The sequence below is a fragment of the Neomonachus schauinslandi genome, chromosome 11, assembly GCF_002201575.2.
Source record: "Neomonachus schauinslandi chromosome 11, ASM220157v2, whole genome shotgun sequence".
In the NCBI taxonomy this organism is placed as follows: domain Eukaryota; kingdom Metazoa; phylum Chordata; class Mammalia; order Carnivora; family Phocidae; genus Neomonachus; species Neomonachus schauinslandi.
In genome coordinates this window covers 39114512-39136911 of record NC_058413.1, presented here as the reverse complement: position 1 = coordinate 39136911, position 22400 = coordinate 39114512, and the positions used below count along the sequence as shown (strand labels likewise).

Sequence of the window (22400 nt, the reverse complement as noted above, 5' to 3'; positions counted from 1 at the left end):
GCTCCGCGGGAAGCCTGCTTCTCCCTCTGCCGCTCCCCTTGCTTGTGTTCCCTCTCTCGCTGTGTCTCTCTCTGTCAAATAAATAAATAAAATCTTTAAAAAAAAAAGGAGTTAGGGCGCCTGGGTGGCTCAGTCCTTAAGCGTCTGCCTTCGGCGCAGGTCATGATCCCAGGACTCTGGGATCGAGCCCCGCATCGGGCTCCCTGCTCATCGGGAAGCCTGCTTCTCCCTCTGCCTCTGCCCCTGCTTGTGTTCCCTCTCTCGCTGTCTCTCTGTCAAATAAATAAAATAAATAAATAAATAAAATCTTAAAAAAAAAAAAGGGGTGAGAATGGACATCCCTGTCTTGTTCCTGACTATAGAGAAAAGCTCTCAGGTTTTTCCCATTGAGGATGATAGTAGCTGTGGGTTTTTCATATATGGCCTTTATTATGTTGAGGTATGTTCCCTCTAAACCTACATTGTTGATGGATTTTATCATGAATGGATGTCATGCTTTGTGAAATGCTTTTTCTGCATCTATTGAAATGATCATATGGTTCCTACCCTTTTTTTTTTATTAATGTGATGTATCACGTTGATTGATTTGAGAGTATTGAACCATTCTTGCAACCCAAGAATAAATCCCACTTGATTGGGGTGAATTATTTTTTTAACGTATTGTTGGATTTGGTTTGCTAGTATTTTATTGAGAATTTTTGCATCTGTGTTCATCAGAGATATGGCCTTTAGTTCTCTTTTTTTAGTGGTGTCTTTATCTGGTTTTGGTATCAGCATAATGCTGGCCTCAAAGAATGAATTTGGAAATTTTCCTTCCTTTTCTATTTTTTAGAATAATTTGAGAAGAATAGGTATTAACTCTTCTTTAAAGTGTTTGGTAGAATTTGCCTGTGAAGCCATCTGGTCATGGACTTTGTTTGCTGGGAGTTTTTTTTTTTTTTTTTAAAGATTTTATTTATTTATTTGACAGAGAGAGACACAGCGAGAGAGGGAACACAAGCAGGGGGAGTGGGAGAGGGAGAAGCAGGCTCCCCGCAGAGCGGGGAGCCCGATGCGGGACTCGATCCCAGGACCCTGGGATCATGACCCGAGCTGAAGGCAGTCGCTTAACCAACTGAGCCACCCAGGCGCCCTGCTGGGAGTTTTTTGATTACTGATTCAATTTCTTTGCTGGTTATCAGTCTGTTCAAGTTTTCTATTTCTTCTTGTGGTTTTGGTAGTTTATATGTTTCTAGGAATTTATCCATTTCTTCTAGGTTGTCCAATTTGTTGGCATAGTTTTTCATAATATTCTGTTATAATTGTTTGTACTTCTTTTTTTTTTTTAAGATTTTATTTATTTATTTGACAGAGAGAGAGCAGGAGAGCACAAGCAGTGGGAGCAGCAGAGGGAGAGGGAGAAGCAGGCCCCTTGCTCAGCAGGGAGCCCGATGTGGGGCTTGATCCCAGGATCCTGGGATCATGACCTGAGCCGAAGGCAGTCGCTTAACCAACTGAGCCACCCAGATGCCCCAATTGTTTGTATTTCTATGGTGTTCGTTGTTATTTCTCCTCTTTCCTTTCAAAGAACCAGTTCCTGGTTTCATTGATCTGTTCTATTTTGTAGTTTCTATTATCATTTATTTCTGCTCTAATCTTTATTATTTCCTTCCTTCTGCTGGCTTTATGCTTTGTTATTTTTTTTCTGGCTCCTTTAGGTGTAAGGTTAGATTGTTTGTTTGAGATTTTCCTTGCTTCTTAAGGTAGGCATCTATTGCTATATAGTTCCTTCTTAGGACTGCTTTTACTACATCTCAAAGGTTTTGGACCTTTGTGTTTTCATTTTCATTTGTTTCCATGTATGTTTTGAAATTTCTGCTTTGATTTCCAGGTTGACCTGTTCATTGTTTAGTAGCATGTTGTTTAACCTCCATGTATTTGTGATCTTCCCAAATTTTTTCTTGTGATTGACTTCTAGTTTCACAGTGTTGTGGTTGGAAAAGGTGCATGGTTTGACTTCAATCTTTTTGTATTTGTTGAAGCTTGTTTTGTGACCTGATACATGATCTATTCTGGTGAGTGTTCCATGTGCACTTGAAAAGAATGTGTATTCTGATGTTTTAAGATGAAATATTCTGAATATATCTATTAAGTTCAACAGATTCTTTCTTCTTGATCCATTGTGTTGTTGATGCTATCTATTGCAGTTTTCATTTCACTCATTATATTCTTCAACTCTAGAATTTGGTTCTTTTTTATGATTTCTGTCTCTTCATTAAATTTCTCATTTTGTTTTCCTGATTTCACTGAACTATTTCTGTGTTTTCTTGTAGCTCATTTAGCTTCCTTAAACCAGATATTTTGAATTCTTTGTTTGCTAAGATCTCCATGTCTTTGGGGTTGATTACTGGAAGATTATTGAGATCCTTTGGTAGTGTCATGTTTCCCTGATATTTTTATGTTCCTTGAAGTCTTGTGTTACTGTCTTTGCATTTGAAGTAGCTGTAACCTCCTCTAGTCTTTACCAACTTAGTTCAGGACAGAAATGTCTTCTGTCAGCCCTGCTAGGGATTCTGAGGCTTTCTAAGACCTATGTATATGCCTGCTCCACACATCTTACACCCTGTTGTGGCAGGATTCTTGAGCTTCTATGCCTCATTTTGACCCTCAATGCAGTAGGCCAAGTGCTGACAGCCTCTCTTTTGCTTTCTGAAGGATATGGCTTAAGTTGAAGTTTGCAGTTTCTTTCTGACCCACAGTTTTGGTCCAGCTTTCTGCCTGTGCTCACTAGCTGTTTGCTAATGCTCATTCTTGCCATTGGAAGTACATAGAGGGAGCCAACCCCAGTAGGGTGTGTATGGGGGTCTGTGTGTGGAATGCTGGGATTGCCTCTGTGTTAGTTGGGGGGATCTACTGTCAGGGCATCCCCAGTGGCTCATGGGCACACTTCCTGTTGGAGTCCACAACACATTTAGTAGGATCCATGTCCCATAATGCCCCTTTGAGAGGCCTGTCTGCCACTGTCTTAGGTTCTTCTCATTCCCCAGTCATGGAGCTCTGGACTCAATACTTTGGCTGGGGTGAGAAAGAAATGGGCTTCTTTGGTAGGAGTTTGCATAGCTAGTGAAGGTAGGTGCTTACTCACACACTCTGACTTTCCTTTGTGGGGGAAATCATGAGCTAAGAAGATCTCTTTTGGCACTGAGCTCTTCCACCTTGGGGGAGGAGTGATGCAAGTAAAGTCAAACTGTTCCTTTTACCCTTTTCAGTGCATCCAAACTCATATTATTTTGCCCCACTGGTGTGCTGGGACTTCTCTGCTGGAAACCTGGACTTCCAGAAAGGCTATCCTATCCATAGGTGGATTGTCTAAGACTGTTTTCCAGGGGCTCCTGGACTGTAGTAAAGTGGGGCTGGAATTGGCTCATGGGCCATTGCAGGGTCCACAGCTGGGACTGAGGCCTCTGTGCCGATTACATGCCTGACACATGGGTGAGTGAGTATCCTTCCGGTTTCCTTGGTGTATAGTGCTGGATCCCACCGCTCCAGCAAAGGCATTTCTGTCCATGGGTGGATGCCAGATTGTTGGTTTTGAGGGGTGGGTGGTGAGAAGGTATGTCTTATTTGGCTGTGTTGCTGACATCATTCCACAGTGAGTATTTTTTAAAAAATTTTGTATTGTTATGTTAATCACCATACATTACATCATTAGTTTTAGATGTAGCGTTCCATGATTCATTGTTTGTGCATAACACCCAGTGCTCCATGCAGAACATGCCCTCTTTAATACCCATCACCAGGCTAACCCATCCTCCCACCCCCCTCCCCTCTAGAACCCTCAGTTTGTTTTTCAGAGTCCATTGTCTCTCATGGTTCGTCTCCCCCTCCGATTAACCCCCCTTCATTCTTCCCCTCCTGCTATCTTCTTCTTCTTTTTTTTTTTCTTAACATATATTGCATTATTTGTTTCAGAGGTACAGATCTGAGATTCAACAGTCTTGCACAATTCACAGCGCTTACCAGAGCACATACCCTCCCCTGTGTCTATCACCCAGTCACCCCATCCTTCCCACCCCACCCCCCACTCCAGCAACCCTCAGTTTGTTTCCTGAGATTAAGAATTCCTCATATCAGTGAGGTCATATGATACATGTCTTTTCCACAGTGAGTATTGATAGATGTAATCACTCATGAAACCACCACCATAATCAAGATAAATACATTTCCATTACCTCTGAGAGTTTTCTTGTGCCTCTTTGCAGTCTGTCCCTTATTCTACCTCTGGCCCCATTTTCTGGAATCTCATATAATGGAATTGTACATTCATTAGTGAATGTAGTCTTTTTTGTCTGGCTTCTTTCACCTAGCATGATTATTTTGGGATTCATTCATGTTGCTCAGTGTATCAGTGATCTGTTCTTTTTTTACTGCTGAAGAGTAATTATTCTTTTAAATAATTTTAAATCCTCTTTTTCTATTCATATCCACTTATCCATTGGTAGATATTTAGGTTATTTCCAGTTTTTGGCTATTATGAATAAAGCTGCTGTAAACATTTGTGAACAAGTATTTTCATGGATGTATGTCATTATTTCTCTGGGTGGCTTATATGGTATGTATATGTTTAACTCTGTTAGAAGCTGCCAAACAGTTCACATGAATTTTACAGTTAGCTCCTCTATTTCTATAAAAACACATGCTGGGATGTTAATTGGGATTGTGTTAGATCTATAGATTAATTTGGAGATTGTATCTGAACACTATTAAGTCTTCCAGTCCATGAATATGGAATATCTCTCTATGTATGTATGTCTTCTTTATTCTCTTTTAGCAATGTTTTGTAGTTTTCAGGGTATAGGTCTTACACAAATTTTATTTTATTTTATTTATTTTTTTTTAAAGATTTTATTTATTTATTTGAGACAGAGAGAATGAGAGAGACAGAGAGCACATGAGAGGGGGGAGGGTCAGAGGGAGAAGCAGGCTCCCTGCCGAGCAGGGAGCCCGATGCGGGACTCGATCCCGGGACTCCAGGATCATGACCTGAGCCGAAGGCAGTCGCTTAACCAACTGAGCCACCCAGGCGCCCCTTACACAAATTTTATTAAATTATCCCTAAGCATTTCATATTTTTGATGCTATTATAAAAAAAGTTGTCTTTACATTTCATTTTCCCATTGATTATTGCTAGTGTCTAGAAATACTATTGTTTTTCTCATATTGACTTTGTATCTTGAAAATGTTGCTAAGTTCACTTACTAATTCTAGTAATTTTATTCAAATTCTTAGGATATTCTGTGTATATTATCATGTCATCTGTAAACACAGTTTTATTAATTTTAATTGCTCTTGGAGGCGTTTCTAGAGAACACCCAGCTTTCTAGCCAAAGGAGGCTCCTCTGCACTTGGCTATATTGTGTACAGAGGATCTCTGCCTAACCTATGCTGTGGAATAATGAAAGTTCAGTGTACACAGTGTGGTTCCTTATTTCTCTGCTTCTAAGATTTTCTCCAGTAAACACTATTTATATCTCTATCCTCTGGTGTTAGTGGCATGTGTCACCCTTGCCCAAGTATTGAGAGGGCACGTACTCGATTAATTCTCTTTCTTGTGGGGAAAACATTTAGTCTTTAATCATTGAGTATGATGTTTAATGTGAGTTTTTTATGAAATTCCCTTCGTTTCATAGTTGCAGAAAATTGTTTTTTAATTTAATTTAATTTTATTTAAAGATTTTATTTATTTATTTATTTGACAGAGAGAGACACAGCGAGAGAGGGAACACAAGCAGGGGGAGTGGGAGAGGGAGAAGCAGGCTTCCCGCCGAGCAGGGAGCCCAATGTGGGGCTCGATCCCAGGACCCTGGGATCATGACCTGAGCCGAAGGCAGACGCTTAACGACTGAGCCACCCAGGCGCCCTTAATTAATTAATTTATTTAGAGAGAGCCCACTTGAGCAGGGGGGATGGGCAGAGGGAGAGGGAGAGAGAGAATCTTAAGCAGACTTGCTCAGCAGGAAATTGGGGCTCACTGCAGAGCTTGATCCCAGGACCCTAAGATCATGACCTGAGCTGAAATCAAGAGTGTGACGCTCAACTGGCTGAGCCACCCAGGCGCTCCAGAAAGTTTTTTTTTTTTTTAATTCATTAATGAATATTGAATTTTGTCATTCACATCTGCATATGGCCCTGATCATGCATGTGGCCTTATTCTGGTAGGAGATGCTGATAGATTAGATGAGGCTGTGGTGAGGGAGAGGCAAAATCTAAGTGTGCTTAAGAAGGTAGAATTAATTTACTGCTTATTTAATACAGATAGGTACATTATCTCAAAAGAGGGCTTTTTTTTGTTTTAAAATTCTTATCATGAATAATTTAACCTTTTTAACACCTATGGGAGAGATAATCCTTATTTGTTTGTTGACTTGCTTCACTTTGAACTCTGTAATGAATCTGTATTTGATTTTAAGACAGTTTATCTAGGGGTGTCTGGGTGGCTCAGTTGGTTAAGCATCCAACTCTTGAGCTCAACTCAGGTCTTGACCTCAGGGTCATGAATTCAAGCCCCACATTGGGTTCCATACTTGGCATGGAGCCTACTTTAAAAAAATAATAAATAAAAGTAAAAAATACAATTTATCTATTTAGAAAAGAAAATTGTAGAAGGAAGTTACCATTAATTTTTTTCTAACAAATTATTCCTCCTAGTGGATATTTTGACATATGTGGTCTGGAAGCTAAGTGGCTTACCTGCAACTCGTGTAATTGGAAGTGGTTGTAATCTAGACTCTGCCCGTTTCCGTTACCTAATTGGAGAGAAATTGGGTGTCCATCCCACAAGCTGCCATGGTTGGATAATTGGAGAACATGGTGATTCTAGTGGTAAGTAGAAACCTATTATCATAATGTAATCATACTTCTTATCTCTAATCATGCTTATTTTCTTTAAAGTATATTTTTTTCTGATATTAATATAGCTACATAACTTTCATTTTGTTGGTATTGCCCTGGTGTATCTTTTTCTATTCCTATACTTTGTCTTCTGTTCATGGATTTAGCTATCTCTCATAAAATATTGCACATAACATATAGCTGTTTAAAAGTCACACTAAGTTAAAGTTCTCCAGATAAGAGAAACACTCATTGACTTTTAAAACAGCAGCATTATTAAGATATAATTCACATACTATAAAATTCATCCATTTAAAGTGTGTAATTCACTGGATTTTAGTGTAGTCAAAGAGTTGTGCAACCATTACTACAAGATAATTACAGAACATTTTCATCACCCCAAAAAGAAACTCCCATTCCTGTGCTCACACCCACCCCAGGCCCAGGCAGCCACTAACCTACTTTCTGATTTGTTTATTTCAGATTTTTCATGTAAGTAGAATTATATAATATGTGGTTTAAACTATTACTTAGGCCACATGAACCTTTTTCTTTTCTGGACTTAAACATTTAATATCTGCTGTACAGTAGAACTTTCTACTTCTTACAATGTTCTCTAATTGTGTCATACATGCAAATCTTTCCATAATGCCAATAAACCCATTTTATAGGGAATAAGGACCATTCGTTCATTCATTCAATTGTTCATTAATTCAAAACATTTAATGAGCCCTTCTATTTTCCTTGTATTTCAAGGGTCATAGTATAATAAATATTTTTTAAACCATGATAAAATTTATGGTATACTTTAAAACATTTTTTCACTTAAGTATATATAACATATGCAGAAAAATTATACAGAATATAAATTTATAGCTCAATAAATCATCAAATAGTGAACACATCTGTGTAATTACCACTCTGGTAAATGCACTTTCTGCTCTGGTATGCACTTACCACTCTGGTAAAAGACACTTTCATGACCTCTCTCAATTACTGTCCTTCCTTTTCCCAAGCTAAACTTCTCATATCATAGTGTTTTACTTTTAAAAATAAATGCTTTTGATTTGATTTGGATAAATATTTGTTTCATCAGTGCCTTAATTTGACCCTTCTTAACTCAGTTCTTCCTCCTCAAAGTCATTAAAAATAATTTTCCTAGGTATGTTTTAATGTCTCACATTTAATATTCCAGAATTTTATTTTTTATAAAGTAGTATATTCTGATTAGTATTGATTTGAATATATTTATTATTCTATTTAGCGAGATTTTCTTTTGTTTCTTTTTTCTTCTCTGCTTTCTACTGGATCATTTAAACTTTCTTTAATTTCCTCTACTACTTTGGATTATACACTCATTTTGTAAGTGGTCTGTATTCATACTTGACCTCAAAATAATTAGTGTGTTTTTTCTTCTTTGGAATAATACATAGAACTTAGAATGTATTAAGTTTAATTGGCCTTGTTCTCTCACATATGTAATTACGGTTGACCCTTGAACGACATGGAGGTTAGGGGTTCCAATCCCCACACAGCTGAAAATCTGTGTATAACTTTTGACTCCCCCAAAATTTAATTCTAATAGCCTACTGTTGGCTGGAAGCCTTAGTGATAACATAAACAGTTAATTCAATCAAAGTATGTTATATATATTATATGCTATTTTCTTTATAATAATACATGGTTCATCTGCAAGTTTTTTTCAAATTGTTGCACATCTCCAAAACATTTTCCAGTATACTTATTATACTTATATTCATGTATAAGTGGACTCACACAGTTCAAACCTGTGTGTTCAAGGGACAACAGTATTAACTACTTTTTTGGTTCCATTCTGTTTTCATATCCCCAAACTAATTATTACTATTTAAGTATAATACCTGTCTGGATTTGTGTACATGTTTGCCAGTTGTATTGCTTATCTTTATTTCCTGTGTCTAACTCCTTCCACTGGATTCAATTCTTTCTTCCTGAAGTATATCCTGTCAGTTTTGTTTATGTGAAAGTGTTTTAGTTTCACCTCATTTTGAATGACAGTTTAACTGATATAAGATTTTAGGTTGACAGTTATTCCCTGTCAGCTCTTTGTTACTGTTGAGTAGTATTTGTTGCTCTTTTCCTTCTAGTTGCTTATGATAGTTTATCTTATCTTATCCTTTTCTTTGTGGATTCTGTAGTTCCATCTTGCTTTAAATGCCTCCTATACCACACAATTATAAATAACTTCTACTACATATTTTTTGAAATTTTATTTTATTATGTTAGTCACCATACATTACATCATTAGTGTTTGATGTAGTGTTCCATGCTTCATTGTTTGCATATAACACCCAGTCCTCCATTCAATACGTGCCCTCCTTAATACCCCTCACTGGGCTAACCCATCCCCCCACCCCCCTCCCCTCTGAAACCCTCAGTTTGTTTCCTGGCGTCCATAGTCTCTCATGGTTCGTCTTACATATTTTTCTAATACTTTATAATTTTGGTTTTTTACATTTCTTTCTTTTGTCCATTTTAAACTTATTTTTATATATGTGTAAGGTAGTAACCTAACTTTATAATATAAACCCATTGAACTCAAAGAATTGATGCAGTACTGGAAAGAAGAGTTTATTCTGAGATATATTTCTTTTAGTGCCTTTGTGGAGTGGGGTGAATGTTGCTGGTGTTGCTCTGAAGACTCTAGACCCTAAATTAGGAACTGATTCAGACAAAGACCAGTGGAAAAATATCCATAAACAAGTTGTTGAAAGGTAACAGTACTCATTCAATGTCTCAGTGCCTTAATAATCAGTCTTAAGAATTAGTTTCACAGACAAAAAGTATATGTTGATCTTTGCCTTTTGTAAGATAAATAACTCTAACCTTCTGAAAATCCCCAAATTCAGACTTATATTATGCATAGCTTTCTTCGGGGGTCATTTTTTAAAAGGAAAATCTGCTTATCATTTCACAAGAACTCATATGTGTTTGAGGGTAATATAGCATAGTGATTATGATCACAAACTTTGGAACCAGGTTGCTCTTGTTTCCCTTGCCTTTGGTGATGTGTCCAGGAAGATGTTGCTGTGGCTGAGGTCGAAGAGGTTTCTGCCTGTGTTCTCCTCAAGGATTTTGATGGATTCATGTTTCACATTTAGGTCTTTGATCCATTTTGAGTCTATTTTTGTGTGTGGTGTAAGGAAATGGTCCAGTTTCATTTTTCTGCATGTGGCTGTCCAGTTTTCCCAACACCATTTGTTGAGGAGACTGTGTTTTTTCCATTGGACATTCTTTCCTGCTTTGTCGAAGATGAGTTGACCATAGAGTTGAGGGTCCATTTCTGGGCTCTCTATTCTGTGCCATTGATCTATGTGTCTGTTTTTGTGCCAGTACCATACTGTCTTGATGATGACAGCTTTGTAATAGAGCTTGAAGTCCGGAATTGTGATGCCGCCAGCTTTGCTTTTCTTTTTCAACATTCTTCTGGCTATTCAGGGTCTTTTCTGGTTCCATATAAATTTTAGGATTATTTATTCCATTTCTGTGAAAAAAATTGATGGTATTTTGATAGGGATTGCATTGAATGTGTAGATTGCTCTGGGTAGCATAGACATTTCACAATATTTGTTCTTTCAATCCATGAGCATGGGACGTTTTCCCATTTCTTTGTGTCTTCCTCAATTTCTTTAATGAGTATTCTATAGTTTTCTGAGTGCAGATCCTTTGCCTCTTTGGTTAGGTTTATTCCTAGGTATCTTATGATTTTGGGTGCAATTGTAAATGGGATCAACTCCTTAATTTCTCTTCCTTCTGTTTCGTTTTTGGTATATAGAAATGCAAGTGATTTCTGTGCATTGATTTTATATCCTGCCACTTTACTGAATTCCTGTATGAGTTCTAGCAGTTTTGGGGTGGAGTCTTTTGGGTTTTCCATATAAAGTATCATATCATCTGCAAAGAGTGGGAGTTTGACTTCTTCTTTGCCGATTTGGATGCCTTTTATTTCTTTTTGTTGTCTGATTGCTGAGGCTAGGACTTCTAATACTATGTTAAATAGCAGTGGTGATAGTGGACATCCCTGCCGTGTTCCTGACCTTAGGGGGAAAGCTGTCATTTTTTTCCCCATTGAGAATGATATTCGCTTTGGGTTTTTCATAGATGGCTTTTATAATGTTGAGGTATGTACCCTCTATCCCTACACTGTGAAGAGTTTTAATCAAGAAAGAATGCTGTACTTTGTCAAATGGCTTTTTCTGCATCTGTTGAGAGTATCATATGGTTCTTGTCCTTTCTTTTATTAATGTAGTGTATCACATTGACTGATTTGTGGATGTTGAAGTAAACTTGCAGCCCAGGAATAAATCCCACTTGGTTGTGGTGGATAATCCTTTTAATGTACTGTTGGATCTCATTGCTAGTATCTTGGTGAGAATTTTTGTTTTCTATATGCCTTACAGCTTTTTGTTCCTCATTTCCTGTATTATTGTCTTCTTTTGTGTTTAGTTGATTTTTTTGTAGTGAAATATTTAAATTTCTTCTGTATATATTCTATAACTATTATAGTTATTTTCTTTTTGGTTACCATGGGTATTACACTTAGCATCCTAGTATTATAACACACTTATTTGAATTTGTACCAGCTTAACTTCAGTAACATACAAAAACTCTGCTCCTTTACAGCTCCATCCTCACCCCTTTTGATTATCGATTTCAAAAATAACATGTTTGGGGCGCCTGGGTGGCTCAGTTGTTAAGTGTCTGCCTTCGGCTCAGGTCATGATCCCAGGGTCCTGGGATCGAGTCCCGCATCGGGCTCCCTGCTCAGCGGGAAGCCTGCTTCTCCCTCTCCCACTTGCCCTGCTTGTGTTCCCTCTCTTGCTGTGTATCTCTGTCAAATAAATAAATAAAATCTTTAAAAAAAAATTACATGTTTGTACATTAAATGCCCCCAAAATAAACTAATAATTTTTTTAACTGCATCAGTCTTTTAGACTTGAAAACAGGAATTACAAACTAAAGTCACAATAATACTATCTTTTTGATTGCTTTTTAAAAAATGTATTGGTCTGTTAAATTATTCCAAAAACAAAAAAGTAGAATTGCAACTACTGTTACAATATTACTAGCTTTTTATAATTTTGCCTGTGCATTTTCCTTTATTGAGATCTTTATTTTTTCATATGGCTTTGAGTTACTGTTCACTTTACCCTGCAGAATTCCATTGAGTGTTTCTTGCAGGTCAGGTCTAGTGGTGATGACTCCCCCAGCTTCTGTGTCTTTGGGGATATCTTAATTTCTTCCTCACTTTAGAAGGACAGTTTGCCAAATATAAAATATAAGATCCTTTGTTGACAGTTTTTTTTTTTCTTTTAGTACTTTGAATGTATTTGCCCACTGCCTTCTGGACTCTAAAGTTTCTAATGAGAAATCTGCTAATAATCTTATTGTTTACTTTTCTTCAGTGTTTTTTCTTTCTGTTCCTCAGATTCAGTAATTTCCATTGTTCTACCTTTAAGTTTGCTGATTCTTTCTTCTGCTTGTTCAAGTCTGCCTTTGAATCCCACTAATGAATTTCTCATTTTAGTTATTATGCTTTTAAGCTCTAAAATTTTTTGGGGGGTGGTTCTTCTTAGGTTTTTTTTTTTTTTAAAATTTCCATTTTGTTCATTCACCATTTTCTTGACTTACTCCACATCTCCTTTATTTCTTTGAGCATCTTGAAGATAGTTACTCTAAAGTCTTTGTCTAATAGATTTGCCATCAGGTCTTTCTTAGGGACAGTTTCTGTTGATTAATATTTTTCCTTTGAATGGGCCATACTTTTCTATTTCTTTGAATACTTTGTGATTTTTTCGTTGAAAACTGGATATTTGAATCTAATAATATAGTAACTTTGGAAATCAGATTCTCTCCCTTCCGAGGGGGTGTGTGTGTGTGTGTGTGTGTGTGTGTGTGTGTTTGTTGAAGGCTGTCTCCATGCCAAGGATCAGCCTGAGGTATTATCTTAAGGTCTTTTAGGTCTATTCCGAGCCTGTGCCTTTTCCTGGTCATGCATGGTTACTTTCTAATATTCCCCCATATATACAATTGATTTTTTACATTCTAGTCTTTAGTATCTGGCTCCCAGTAAGAGAAAAAGAGAAAAATAAAGGGAATGGGGAGTGGATGCTTTCCTTTTAAATTTCCTGGAGGTCTCTTTAGCTAGATGGGAAGGGGATGCAATGATCGGGGGGAGGGACAACAACAATGGCTGCCCTTCTTTTTCTACACATCTGTCATCAGAAGCAACCCATCAGCCATTAGAGCACAGATCCCTGATATTTATTTTTTAATTTTTTTAAAAGATTTTATTTATTTACTTGACACAGAGAGAGAGAAGGAGAGAGCAAGCACAAACAGGGGGAGCAGCAGAGGGAGAGGGAGAAGCAGGCTCTCCGCTGAGCAGGGAGCCCGATGTGGGGCTCAATCCCAGGACCCTGGGATCATGACCTGAGCCGAAACTAGCCGCTTAACCAACTGAGCCACCCAGGGGCCCCCAGATCCCTGATATTTAGAGGATGGGATCCTTTTTGCAGGCTGTGCATAAGCTGCTTGGGGAACATGTGAACAGCTGTTTGCTGAGGGTGGGGGATGGGTAGCTGCTACTGTGCTAAGAGCTGAAATTGGCTGAAATTAACTACAGATTACCATTGGAGGCTTCCCTTGAAAGTTTCAAACCTTCAATAGACTCCAGAGTTCCAGAATAGTTATATTAGACAGATTTTGGCAAAACAATTATTGTCTAGGTGGGGAGATAGAATCCTGCTGCTTCCAGGGCACCTGGGTGGCTCAGTCATTGTCTGCCTTTGGCTCAGGTCATGATCCAGGGTCCTGGGATGGAGCCCCACATCGGGCTCCTTGCTCAGGGGGGAAGCCTGCTTCTCCCTCTCCCGCTCCCCCTGCTTGTGTTCCCTCTCTCATTGTGTCTCTGTCAAATAAATAAATAAAATCTTAAAAAAAAAAAAAGAATCCTAGTGCTTCCTACTTCACCATCTTTTCAGAATCCTCCAGTGCTTAACTTTTTTAACCTAAAAAATTTTTTGTACAAAAGCATACCCAAAGTCATCTTCCTAGATAGCCCTGCCTTTTTGGAAAGGATCCATACCTACTGTTAACCTTCTACCCATGATACCTCCCCATGACCTTAGGTAATTATCTTTGTATCATATATTCCTCAGAGTTCCTTTGACAAACATGTCTTTGATATTTTATACATAGAAAAAGACAAGCTAGTATACCCCTAACCACCAGGATCTATACAATAGGTAACCAAAATCACTCACAGATGTTTTGGTAATCCTTAGCTAATTGGACTATCCTATTTTCCAATTTTATTTACTATCACCTTATTAAATGTATTGAGAGACTCATTTAATTGTGTATTTGATATTTCTAAAGCAAATTTATTTCCTCTTCTGGCCAATTTATTTCCACAGAGATTACATCGATTGGGAGTTTTAGGTAAATTTCCCCAACTATCTTTCTACTTTGGTAATTGTTTTCGGTATTTCGTTTTCTTTCTTTCGTTCTTTTTTTTTTTTTAAGAGAGAGCAGCCATGTGTGGGGGAGGGGGCAGAGGGAGAGTGAGAGAGAGAATCTTAAGCAGGCTCCACGCCCAGCACGGAGTCTGACTCAGGGCTCGATCTCACAAACCTGAGATCATGACCTGGGCCAAAATCAAGAGTTGTATGCTTAACCACCTGAGCCACCTCATTTTCTTAAATTTTCTTAAGGGAACCTACAAACCTTTGTTATACCAAATAGCTTTAGATAAGAGATTAAGTTAATGCCTAGCAAAAAACACCTATGTTAATATTATAGTAGCATTTCCTATCCTTCTCAACACAAGTGTCCTTTACCCATATACCATATATTTCCAGATATAGGGGCCATTAGAGGCCATTTCCCAGTAAATGCAGGAACGACCTGATCTGGAGGCGGAACTACAACCCAGCCACTAAGGAACATGTTTTAACCAATTTAACCAATTTAAATGTTGCAGGGATGTTACAGTATTGGCTGTACAGTATTTGTCTTCCCAATTCCTAATCATTGCACCACAGTGAATGTTAGTTTCTTTCTAATTTAAAGTATGATATCTAATTTATTTTTTTTATATATTTTTTTAAAGATTTTATTTATTTATTTGACAGAGAGACAGTGAGAGAGGGAACACAAGCAAGGGGAGTGGGAGAGGGAGAAGCAGGCTTCCTGCCAAGCAGGGAGCCCAATCCCAGGACCCTGGGATCACGACCTGAGCCGAAGGCAGACGCTTAACGACTGAGCCACCCAAGCGCCCCTAAAGATTTTTTTTTTAAAGATTTTATTTATTTATTTGACAGAGACAGACACAGCGAGAGCAGGAACACAAGCAGGGGGAGTGGGAGAGGGAGAAGCAGGCTTCCGGCCGAGCAGGGAGCCCGATGTGGGACTCGATCCCAGGACCCTGGGATCATGACCCGAGCCGAAGGCAGACGCTTAACGACCGAGCCACCCAGGCGCCCTAGGATATCTAATTTAAATAATGAGTAAGACCACATTTTCCACTGAAGTCCTGTGTGATTTGAATAACAAATACTGCAACACGATACAGGTCGGTACTCATTCCAATTAGTCCTCCCAACAATGCAGTGTCCAAATTAAATTATTTGCCCCTTGGTCATTTAGCAGAGGATCTATAATTATAAGAGTCCTCAGGATGCTGCTGGTCTTTATCTAAAAACAACTCAACTCTTACGTTATAGCTTCTGATTTTCCAGTGGCTAACCAACAACTGCAGGGGAGTGACATCATGATTTAATAGGATGTCCTTCCAGGTTTTTAATAGAGCAATCAGTTTTTGTCTTAAGATAGTAGCCTTAAAACTGCTTGTTCTATTTGCTCCGCTTACCTTTCTTTTTATACCAGCAGTTTTATTTTCATTAGGATGGATAGTAACAACTAAAGGATTATATTTTTAGCCATGCTTTTCCTCAACCCTTTTCTCTTTGTCATTCCGTTTTGTTAATTCCTGAGAGGGTGGATCTGTCATCCAGAGTCCACCGGTAAGATTTTTCCCCAGTTATCTACTGCAGAGCTTTCTTCAACTCCTACATCATCGTTCAATCAATCATTAGGCAGCAGAGTCTCCCTCTCTTTCCTTTTACTTAACCCACAGAGTCTTGGTCATATTGAATTGAGAGTCTGAAAGTTAATCCTCAATTTGACAGCAATCCGTATGCCCTCTAACTGTGCCCCTGATTTTACATTGACATTCAAATCATAGGATACTACAATGATTACAGTCCAGTCTCAACTATCCTGTGCTGAGGTGGTCCATACACACATCAGTCTTATCTTTTGCTACCAAGTGTGTTGTGTGCAGTCCTCGGGACTTGAAACTGTACCTACATAGTTGTAAGACCACCTGATATGAATAATGATGCCAAACGTTCCTTTTTCTGTTCTGGATCCTTTTCTCAGAACTAAATAAGCTCATTGCTAAGTTAAAACCTCTTTATTCTTTGCCTTTGACTATCAATCCAAATCTGTTGGTGGCAATGCAGAAATATAACACATATTTATCATAGAAAATAAGAAAATTCAGAAAAGTGTAAAGAAGATAATATCACTTGTAATATCACTTAAAAATAATCACTGTTAATAACTTTGTGGATTGATGCAATTCTAAAGTTTTTATAAACATGAATGATGTTTTTTACGAGCCTGAGATAAGAAATTGCATAATGTTTAGGACTGTGCCTTTTTCCTTTGAAAATATATCATGAACATTTTCCCATATTTTCATGTATTGTTGATTTAATGATTTATTCTTATGAAAAATATGTATACATGGCTTATAATTATATAAAGTTACATTGGCACCCTAGTAACAGTTTTAAGTGGTCTGCAAGGTGTATATGCTAACCTTCAAGAGGATTGGATTCTGTGTTTGGATACTTAAGCAACAATAACAAAAATTTAAAAAATTTTCATCTTTAGTGGCACATATGCCCTAGTATTTTGCCTTTATGATAAGAGAAGTGTGGGTTAATTATTATTTAAAGTGAATAATGAAGTTTATGAAAATAGTACAGAAACTTTTATTGCCTATTCATAAATAATTTCTAGAAGAAATCTCTGGGAGTGGCATTGACATATAGGTTACTTCAAAATGGATGCTTGAAAAATAATATGTTTTCTCTGAATTGATTTGCCATGAATTTGATTTTCTTACTTTCTACAACCATAGTGCCTATGAGATTATCAAGCTGAAAGGGTATACCTCTTGGGCTATTGGACTGTCTGTGACAGATCTGGCAGGATCAATTTTAAAAAATCTTAGGAGAGTGCATCCAGTTTCTACTATGGTTAAGGTAGGCTTAAATTATCTCTTCATTTATCATCTTTTCTTTAATATTTGTTGAGTCCCTACTATGTGCCAGGCATATATACATTATACAGGCATTGAGGATATAGTGGAGAGCAAAAAAAAAGGTCCTGACTTCATGAAGTTCAATTAAAGAAATGGACTTAATAAAATAATTATAAAAGTAAATTATATAATAACAAATTATGATAAGTGCTATGATGAAAAACTACCAAGTACTTAAGAGTCTACAAGAAGAGAATTTAAATACCCTGGGTAGAAGCATGGGTGATGGTAAGGGAAGACTTCCTAAGGAAGTAAAATGTGACCAATTCTGAATAATGAGTAGGAGTTAATTTGGAAGGCTGGACAGGCAGAGGGAACACATGTACAGAGGAATGGAGGTAGATATAAGTAGAGGGCACTTGTGGATCTGAATAAAAGGTCAGTTGTTGAAATGCAGAGATTGAAGGGAAGTGCATGGTGAGGCTGAAGAAGTAAGCAGCGTTCGGCCACTGAAAGCCTTATAAAAGGATTTGGGTCCTTACCATAAGGGCTATGGAAAGCCACCAAAAGAATTTAAGCAAGGGGGCGCCTGGGTGGCTCAGTTGGTTAAGCGACTGCCTTCGGCTCAAGTCATGATCCTGGAGTCCCGGGATTGAGTCCCACATCAGGCTTCCTGCTCAACAGGGAAGTCTGCTTCTCCCTCTGACCCTCCCCCCTCTCATGAGCTCTCTCTCTCTCTCAAATAAATAAATAAAATCTTTAAAAAAAAAAAAGAATTTAAGCAAGGGACTGGCAAGTTTTCATGTTAAAAATATTTCTATGGCTGTGATAGAGGGAACAGATTTGAAAGGGACAAGAGTGGACATGTGGAAACTTGTCAAGAAGATGAACAGTAGTCCAGAATAGAAAGGATAGTAGTAGAGGTGAAGAGAAGGGGATGAATTTGAGAGACACTGTATTTAGGAGGTAACATTTATAGGACTTGGTAACAGAATGAAGTGGGAAATAAGGAAATGAAAAGGTCATTTGTAGGTTCCTATTTTGCACCATTATATAGGTAGTGATATCCACTGAGGAAGGGAATTCTCAAGGAGAATCAGGTTTAAAGATCATGTTTGCAGTTATGGACAAGTTGAATTTAATGTGCCTTTGCAATATCCGAGGGGAAATAGGCAGTTGGGTACAAGCTTCTGGAACTTGTAAAAGAGTTTTAGGTTGGAGTTCTAAGTGTGAGTCAGTTTGGAGAGAGACGTTCCTGAAAGGGAAAGAGAAGTTCTGTCAACAACAACAACAACAACAAAGAGATGCTGGACAAGTGCAGACAACAGATACCCATTACACTTGGTAACAGCAGCTGGGAATTTTAATGAGCTTGCCTAAGGAGAGTATAATAAAATGAGAAGACAGACTGAGATTGAATCTTGAGGAATTCCAGTGTTGAAATTTGAGTTTATAGTGTGAGTCCACAAAGTGACTAAGAAGTGGTGGCCAGACAGTTAAAAGAAAAACCAAGAGAAAAGAATGTGGATTCATGGTAACCAAGAGAGAGGAGGATGCTTTAAAGATGAAAGAATTGGTTTTCTGTTGATTGATGTTGAGAAGTCATTTAAATTAGGTTTAAAAATGTCAGGAAGATAAAGTGACAGAGGTCATGGATAACCTTAGCAGGACCTGTTTAATGAAGTAATAGGAATGAAAGCCTGATTGGAATACACTAGGGTTTTCTTAACCTCAGCACTGTTGACTTTGGGCCCCATAGCTCTTCATTGTTGTTGGAGGGCTCTCCTGTGCATTGTGGAATGTTAGCAGCATCCCTGGCCTCTACGTGTTAGATGCCAGTAGCATACCCTCTTTCCCCAGTTTTGACAGTCAAAAATGTCTCCAGATATTGACAGATTGTCCCTTTGGAGAGTCCCTTGAGAACTTTTGAGGAAATTAAGACAAGTATAAACAGCTCTTTTGAGGTATTTGGCTGTGAAGGTAAGGAAAGAGAGTAGTAGTAATTGGAGAGGAAAATCAAGGCCAGGCAAGTCTGTGTTCTTTTTTTTTTTTAAGATAAGATGCTGGTAATAAAAGAAGATATTGAAGATAGAAGTAAATAAGCAGAGGGGGTGGGATCCAGAGCATAGATGAAGGTATTAGTCTTAGAAAGGAGGAGAGAGAGCCAGTTGTTTTAACAGGAGATAATAGAGGATAGGCAGTGAATCATGTAGATTTGTAAGTTTGGCATTGGATGCATCTGAGAGACAAAATCACCTACTGAGAATCAGGGGATGTATAGAGAAGTCAGATGTTTGAGAAGATTTGAAATCATCTTTGTAGATAGTGAGAAATAGAACTTGACCCCCCAAAAAGCAGAATTGCTGTTAGGTGGATGCTTATTTGAGGTTGGTATGAATTAACTAATTAATTAAGATTAATTTTAATGTAAGTTAAAGATTAACTTTATTCTGTAGTTTTCTCCGGGGATCTGAGCACAGGAATGGAGAGAGAAGATAGCTGAATTTATCTGGGCGTGGGTTTTACTTGCTGGAGCATGAAAAGGGAAGGTGGGGGAGAAAGTAGAAGGGAGGGATGGAGGAGGTGTAGCTTTTGGCTTATATACATGTTAATAATGGGTTTGACTTTCTGCTAAAGGGTCACAGACAAAATTCAAGAGCTTGGCCCTTAAATATGATCTGCGTACAAATGAATAAATTATAAGAGGAAAATGAATAATAAGGAATTTAAGAAATATTTATAAACTGAAAATTAAAATAGGGCAGAGGGTCTTAGTCTATGGTGAAAGGGTTATAGGATGAATCATGGGATCTAAGTTGGATAGGAAGGAACCCTCTAACAAGGTCCACAGTAGAATCCTTGGGGTGGGAAGAGAAGGTTCTATGAGCTGAAGAAGTCAAGGGACTTGGTTATGGTTAGTTTATCCACATAGACAATGAAGTCACCAAGGTTAATCGTAGAAGTTGGGACAGAGAGGAAAGATTGTAAGCTAGGTGTCAGTCTTTTATGAATGAGATGGAGTAACCAAGAGATTAGAAAATGGTCATTAGTAGATGAGCTACAAAAAATAGGGGGAAGGTTAAGAGAGTAGGGGACTAATGGTTTGAAAGAGGCAGTGAGTACAGAATGAGTACACCCCTCCTTTTTGAGGATATGCAGGGGATATGGGAGAATAAGCAATTACCCCAAGGGTGCTCCTGAGGCAATGTCAGGGAGGTGTCAAATGCTCTGAGAAGAGACTGAGAATGAGTAATATGGGAATTTCATAGTTTTTACTATACAAATCAGTGGACAAGTTATATTTTATTTTTTTATTAACATATAATGTATTATTTGTTTCAGGGGTATAAGTCTGTGATTCATCAGTCTTACACAATTCACAGCACTCACCATAGTACATACCCTCCCCAATGTCCATCACCCAGCCATCCCATCCCTCTCACCCCCCTCCACTCCAGCAACCCTCAGTTTGTTTCCTGAGATTAAGAGTCTCTTATGGTTTGTCTCCCTCTCTGGTTTCATCTTGTTTTATTTTTCCCTCCCTTCCCCTATGATCCTCTGCCTTGTTTCTCAAATTCTACATTCAGTGAGATCATATGATAATTATCTTTCTCTGACTGACTTATCTCGCTTAGCATAATACCCTCTAGTGACAAGTTATATTTTATAGGAAAACTTAAATATTTGACATTAAGAGCATAATCATTCATATACTCTTACATTTTTTTACCCCAGTTATTTCAATTTTATTTACATTTCAGCAAATAAATAAGGTACACAGTTTATGTCATATTAATATATTGCTGGATTTTTAAAAAATATATAGGGAATTCTTTTTTTTTTGGAGGATTGAGATGTCACCTGTAGCATCTATCATCCGACTCAACGGTGCCTCTTGGTGTAAAGGTCAACTTATACAAAGCAGTCTTCCCAGCCACTTCCTGCTTCAGCCTTCACGGTTCTGTTGATGTAGTTTATACCAAACCCAGGCTGCTTGATTTTGCAGTCCTTTATCAGATAAAATGGCATCGTAAAGGATTGGATGGCATCTTTTCTTTGGATAGAAAAATGGAACTCGTAAGGGGTAAAGTAGATGGTGCCTTTATTGGTCCCTTTGAAGGCCTTTGGTATGTTCTTCATGTCCTTGAACACAAACTCTGCATAGACATAGGACATTAGCATCGGTATTAATTACTCTGCCCCCTCTCTGATTCTAGTGAACTCCATGGTCTCCCTGGTATCCTCTTATTCTGAAGCTCTCTTGCATAACTGCTTTTCTATATCAGGTTACTGAACAATAATCTAATTTTGCCTTTTAGGGCTTATATGGAATAAAAGAAGAAATCTTTCTCAGTATCCCTTGTGTCTTGGGGCGAAATGGTGTCTCAGATGTTGTGAAAGTTAACTTGAATTCGGAGGAGGAGGCCTTTTTTAAGAAGAGTGCAGACACACTCTGGAATGTCCAAAAAGAGTTGATATTTTAAAGCCTCTTAATGTTCCACTGTTTTATAGAACAGAAGGTATCAGACTGTATATTTTACATTTTGAAAGTATTTTAATCTGATCTGTAAAAAATAAAAAAAATTGGAGACCCATGACATAATTTCAGTCCCTCAAGGCTCGGAAAAAGAAATGGTAAAGAGATTTCTCCTCTCTATGAATCTCTTAAAGCTCTGTTTTAATGATACCCAACCTATACAGATGCAAGTTTTACTTCTGAGGTATGTCATACATAAGAGTTGACTTCAAGTTTAGTAGAGTTTGTATAACAACCCATTATAATATAAGATTTATGGTTTTTCTCACAAAACAACCAGCACTTTTTCTAGTGTCAAAATTTCATTCTTCTATTAGGGCATAGGCATATTTACTTTATATTGCTTCATTAGCTTCATGTGTCTATGTATGATCTTTACTAAGTACTTATCTTTAAGACCATGTATATCAGAAGAAAACAGAAATAAAACTTTTATGGTATAAAAAAATTAAATGGAATGTCTTCAAACCTGTAAGCATTATTCCAAATCACATTAACTCAAATAGTTGATTCGGTGTCTCTGTTGAAATGCCACACAGGAAGCTTAGACCATTTTCTAGGTCATCTGTTGAGCAAACTACAGCTATGCTTGCTGTGTTATGGTTATGAGGTCAATAT

The 22400-nt window shown here is 37.8% G+C and overlaps 1 protein-coding gene across 4 annotated transcripts in view; it reads left to right on the top strand.

The window, feature by feature from the left end:
• LOC110576250 (L-lactate dehydrogenase C chain) overlaps positions 1 to 21840 on the top strand; it is a 44968-nt gene extending 23128 nt beyond the window's left edge. The window contains exons 5-8 of one of the 4 annotated variants that reach the window (XM_021685325.2): positions 6688 to 6861; positions 9506 to 9623; positions 17123 to 17246; positions 21565 to 21840. In XM_021685325.2, coding sequence (XP_021541000.2) covers positions 6688 to 6861; positions 9506 to 9623; positions 17123 to 17246; positions 21565 to 21729 — 581 coding nt within the window. In that variant the 3' untranslated portion in view covers positions 21730 to 21840. The remainder of the gene's footprint in view (positions 1 to 6687; positions 6862 to 9505; positions 9624 to 17122; positions 17247 to 21564) is intronic. The other 3 variants (XM_021685326.2, XM_021685328.2, XM_021685327.2) reach the window with 3 other exon arrangements.
• The last annotated feature ends 560 nt before the right edge of the window (positions 21841 to 22400 follow it).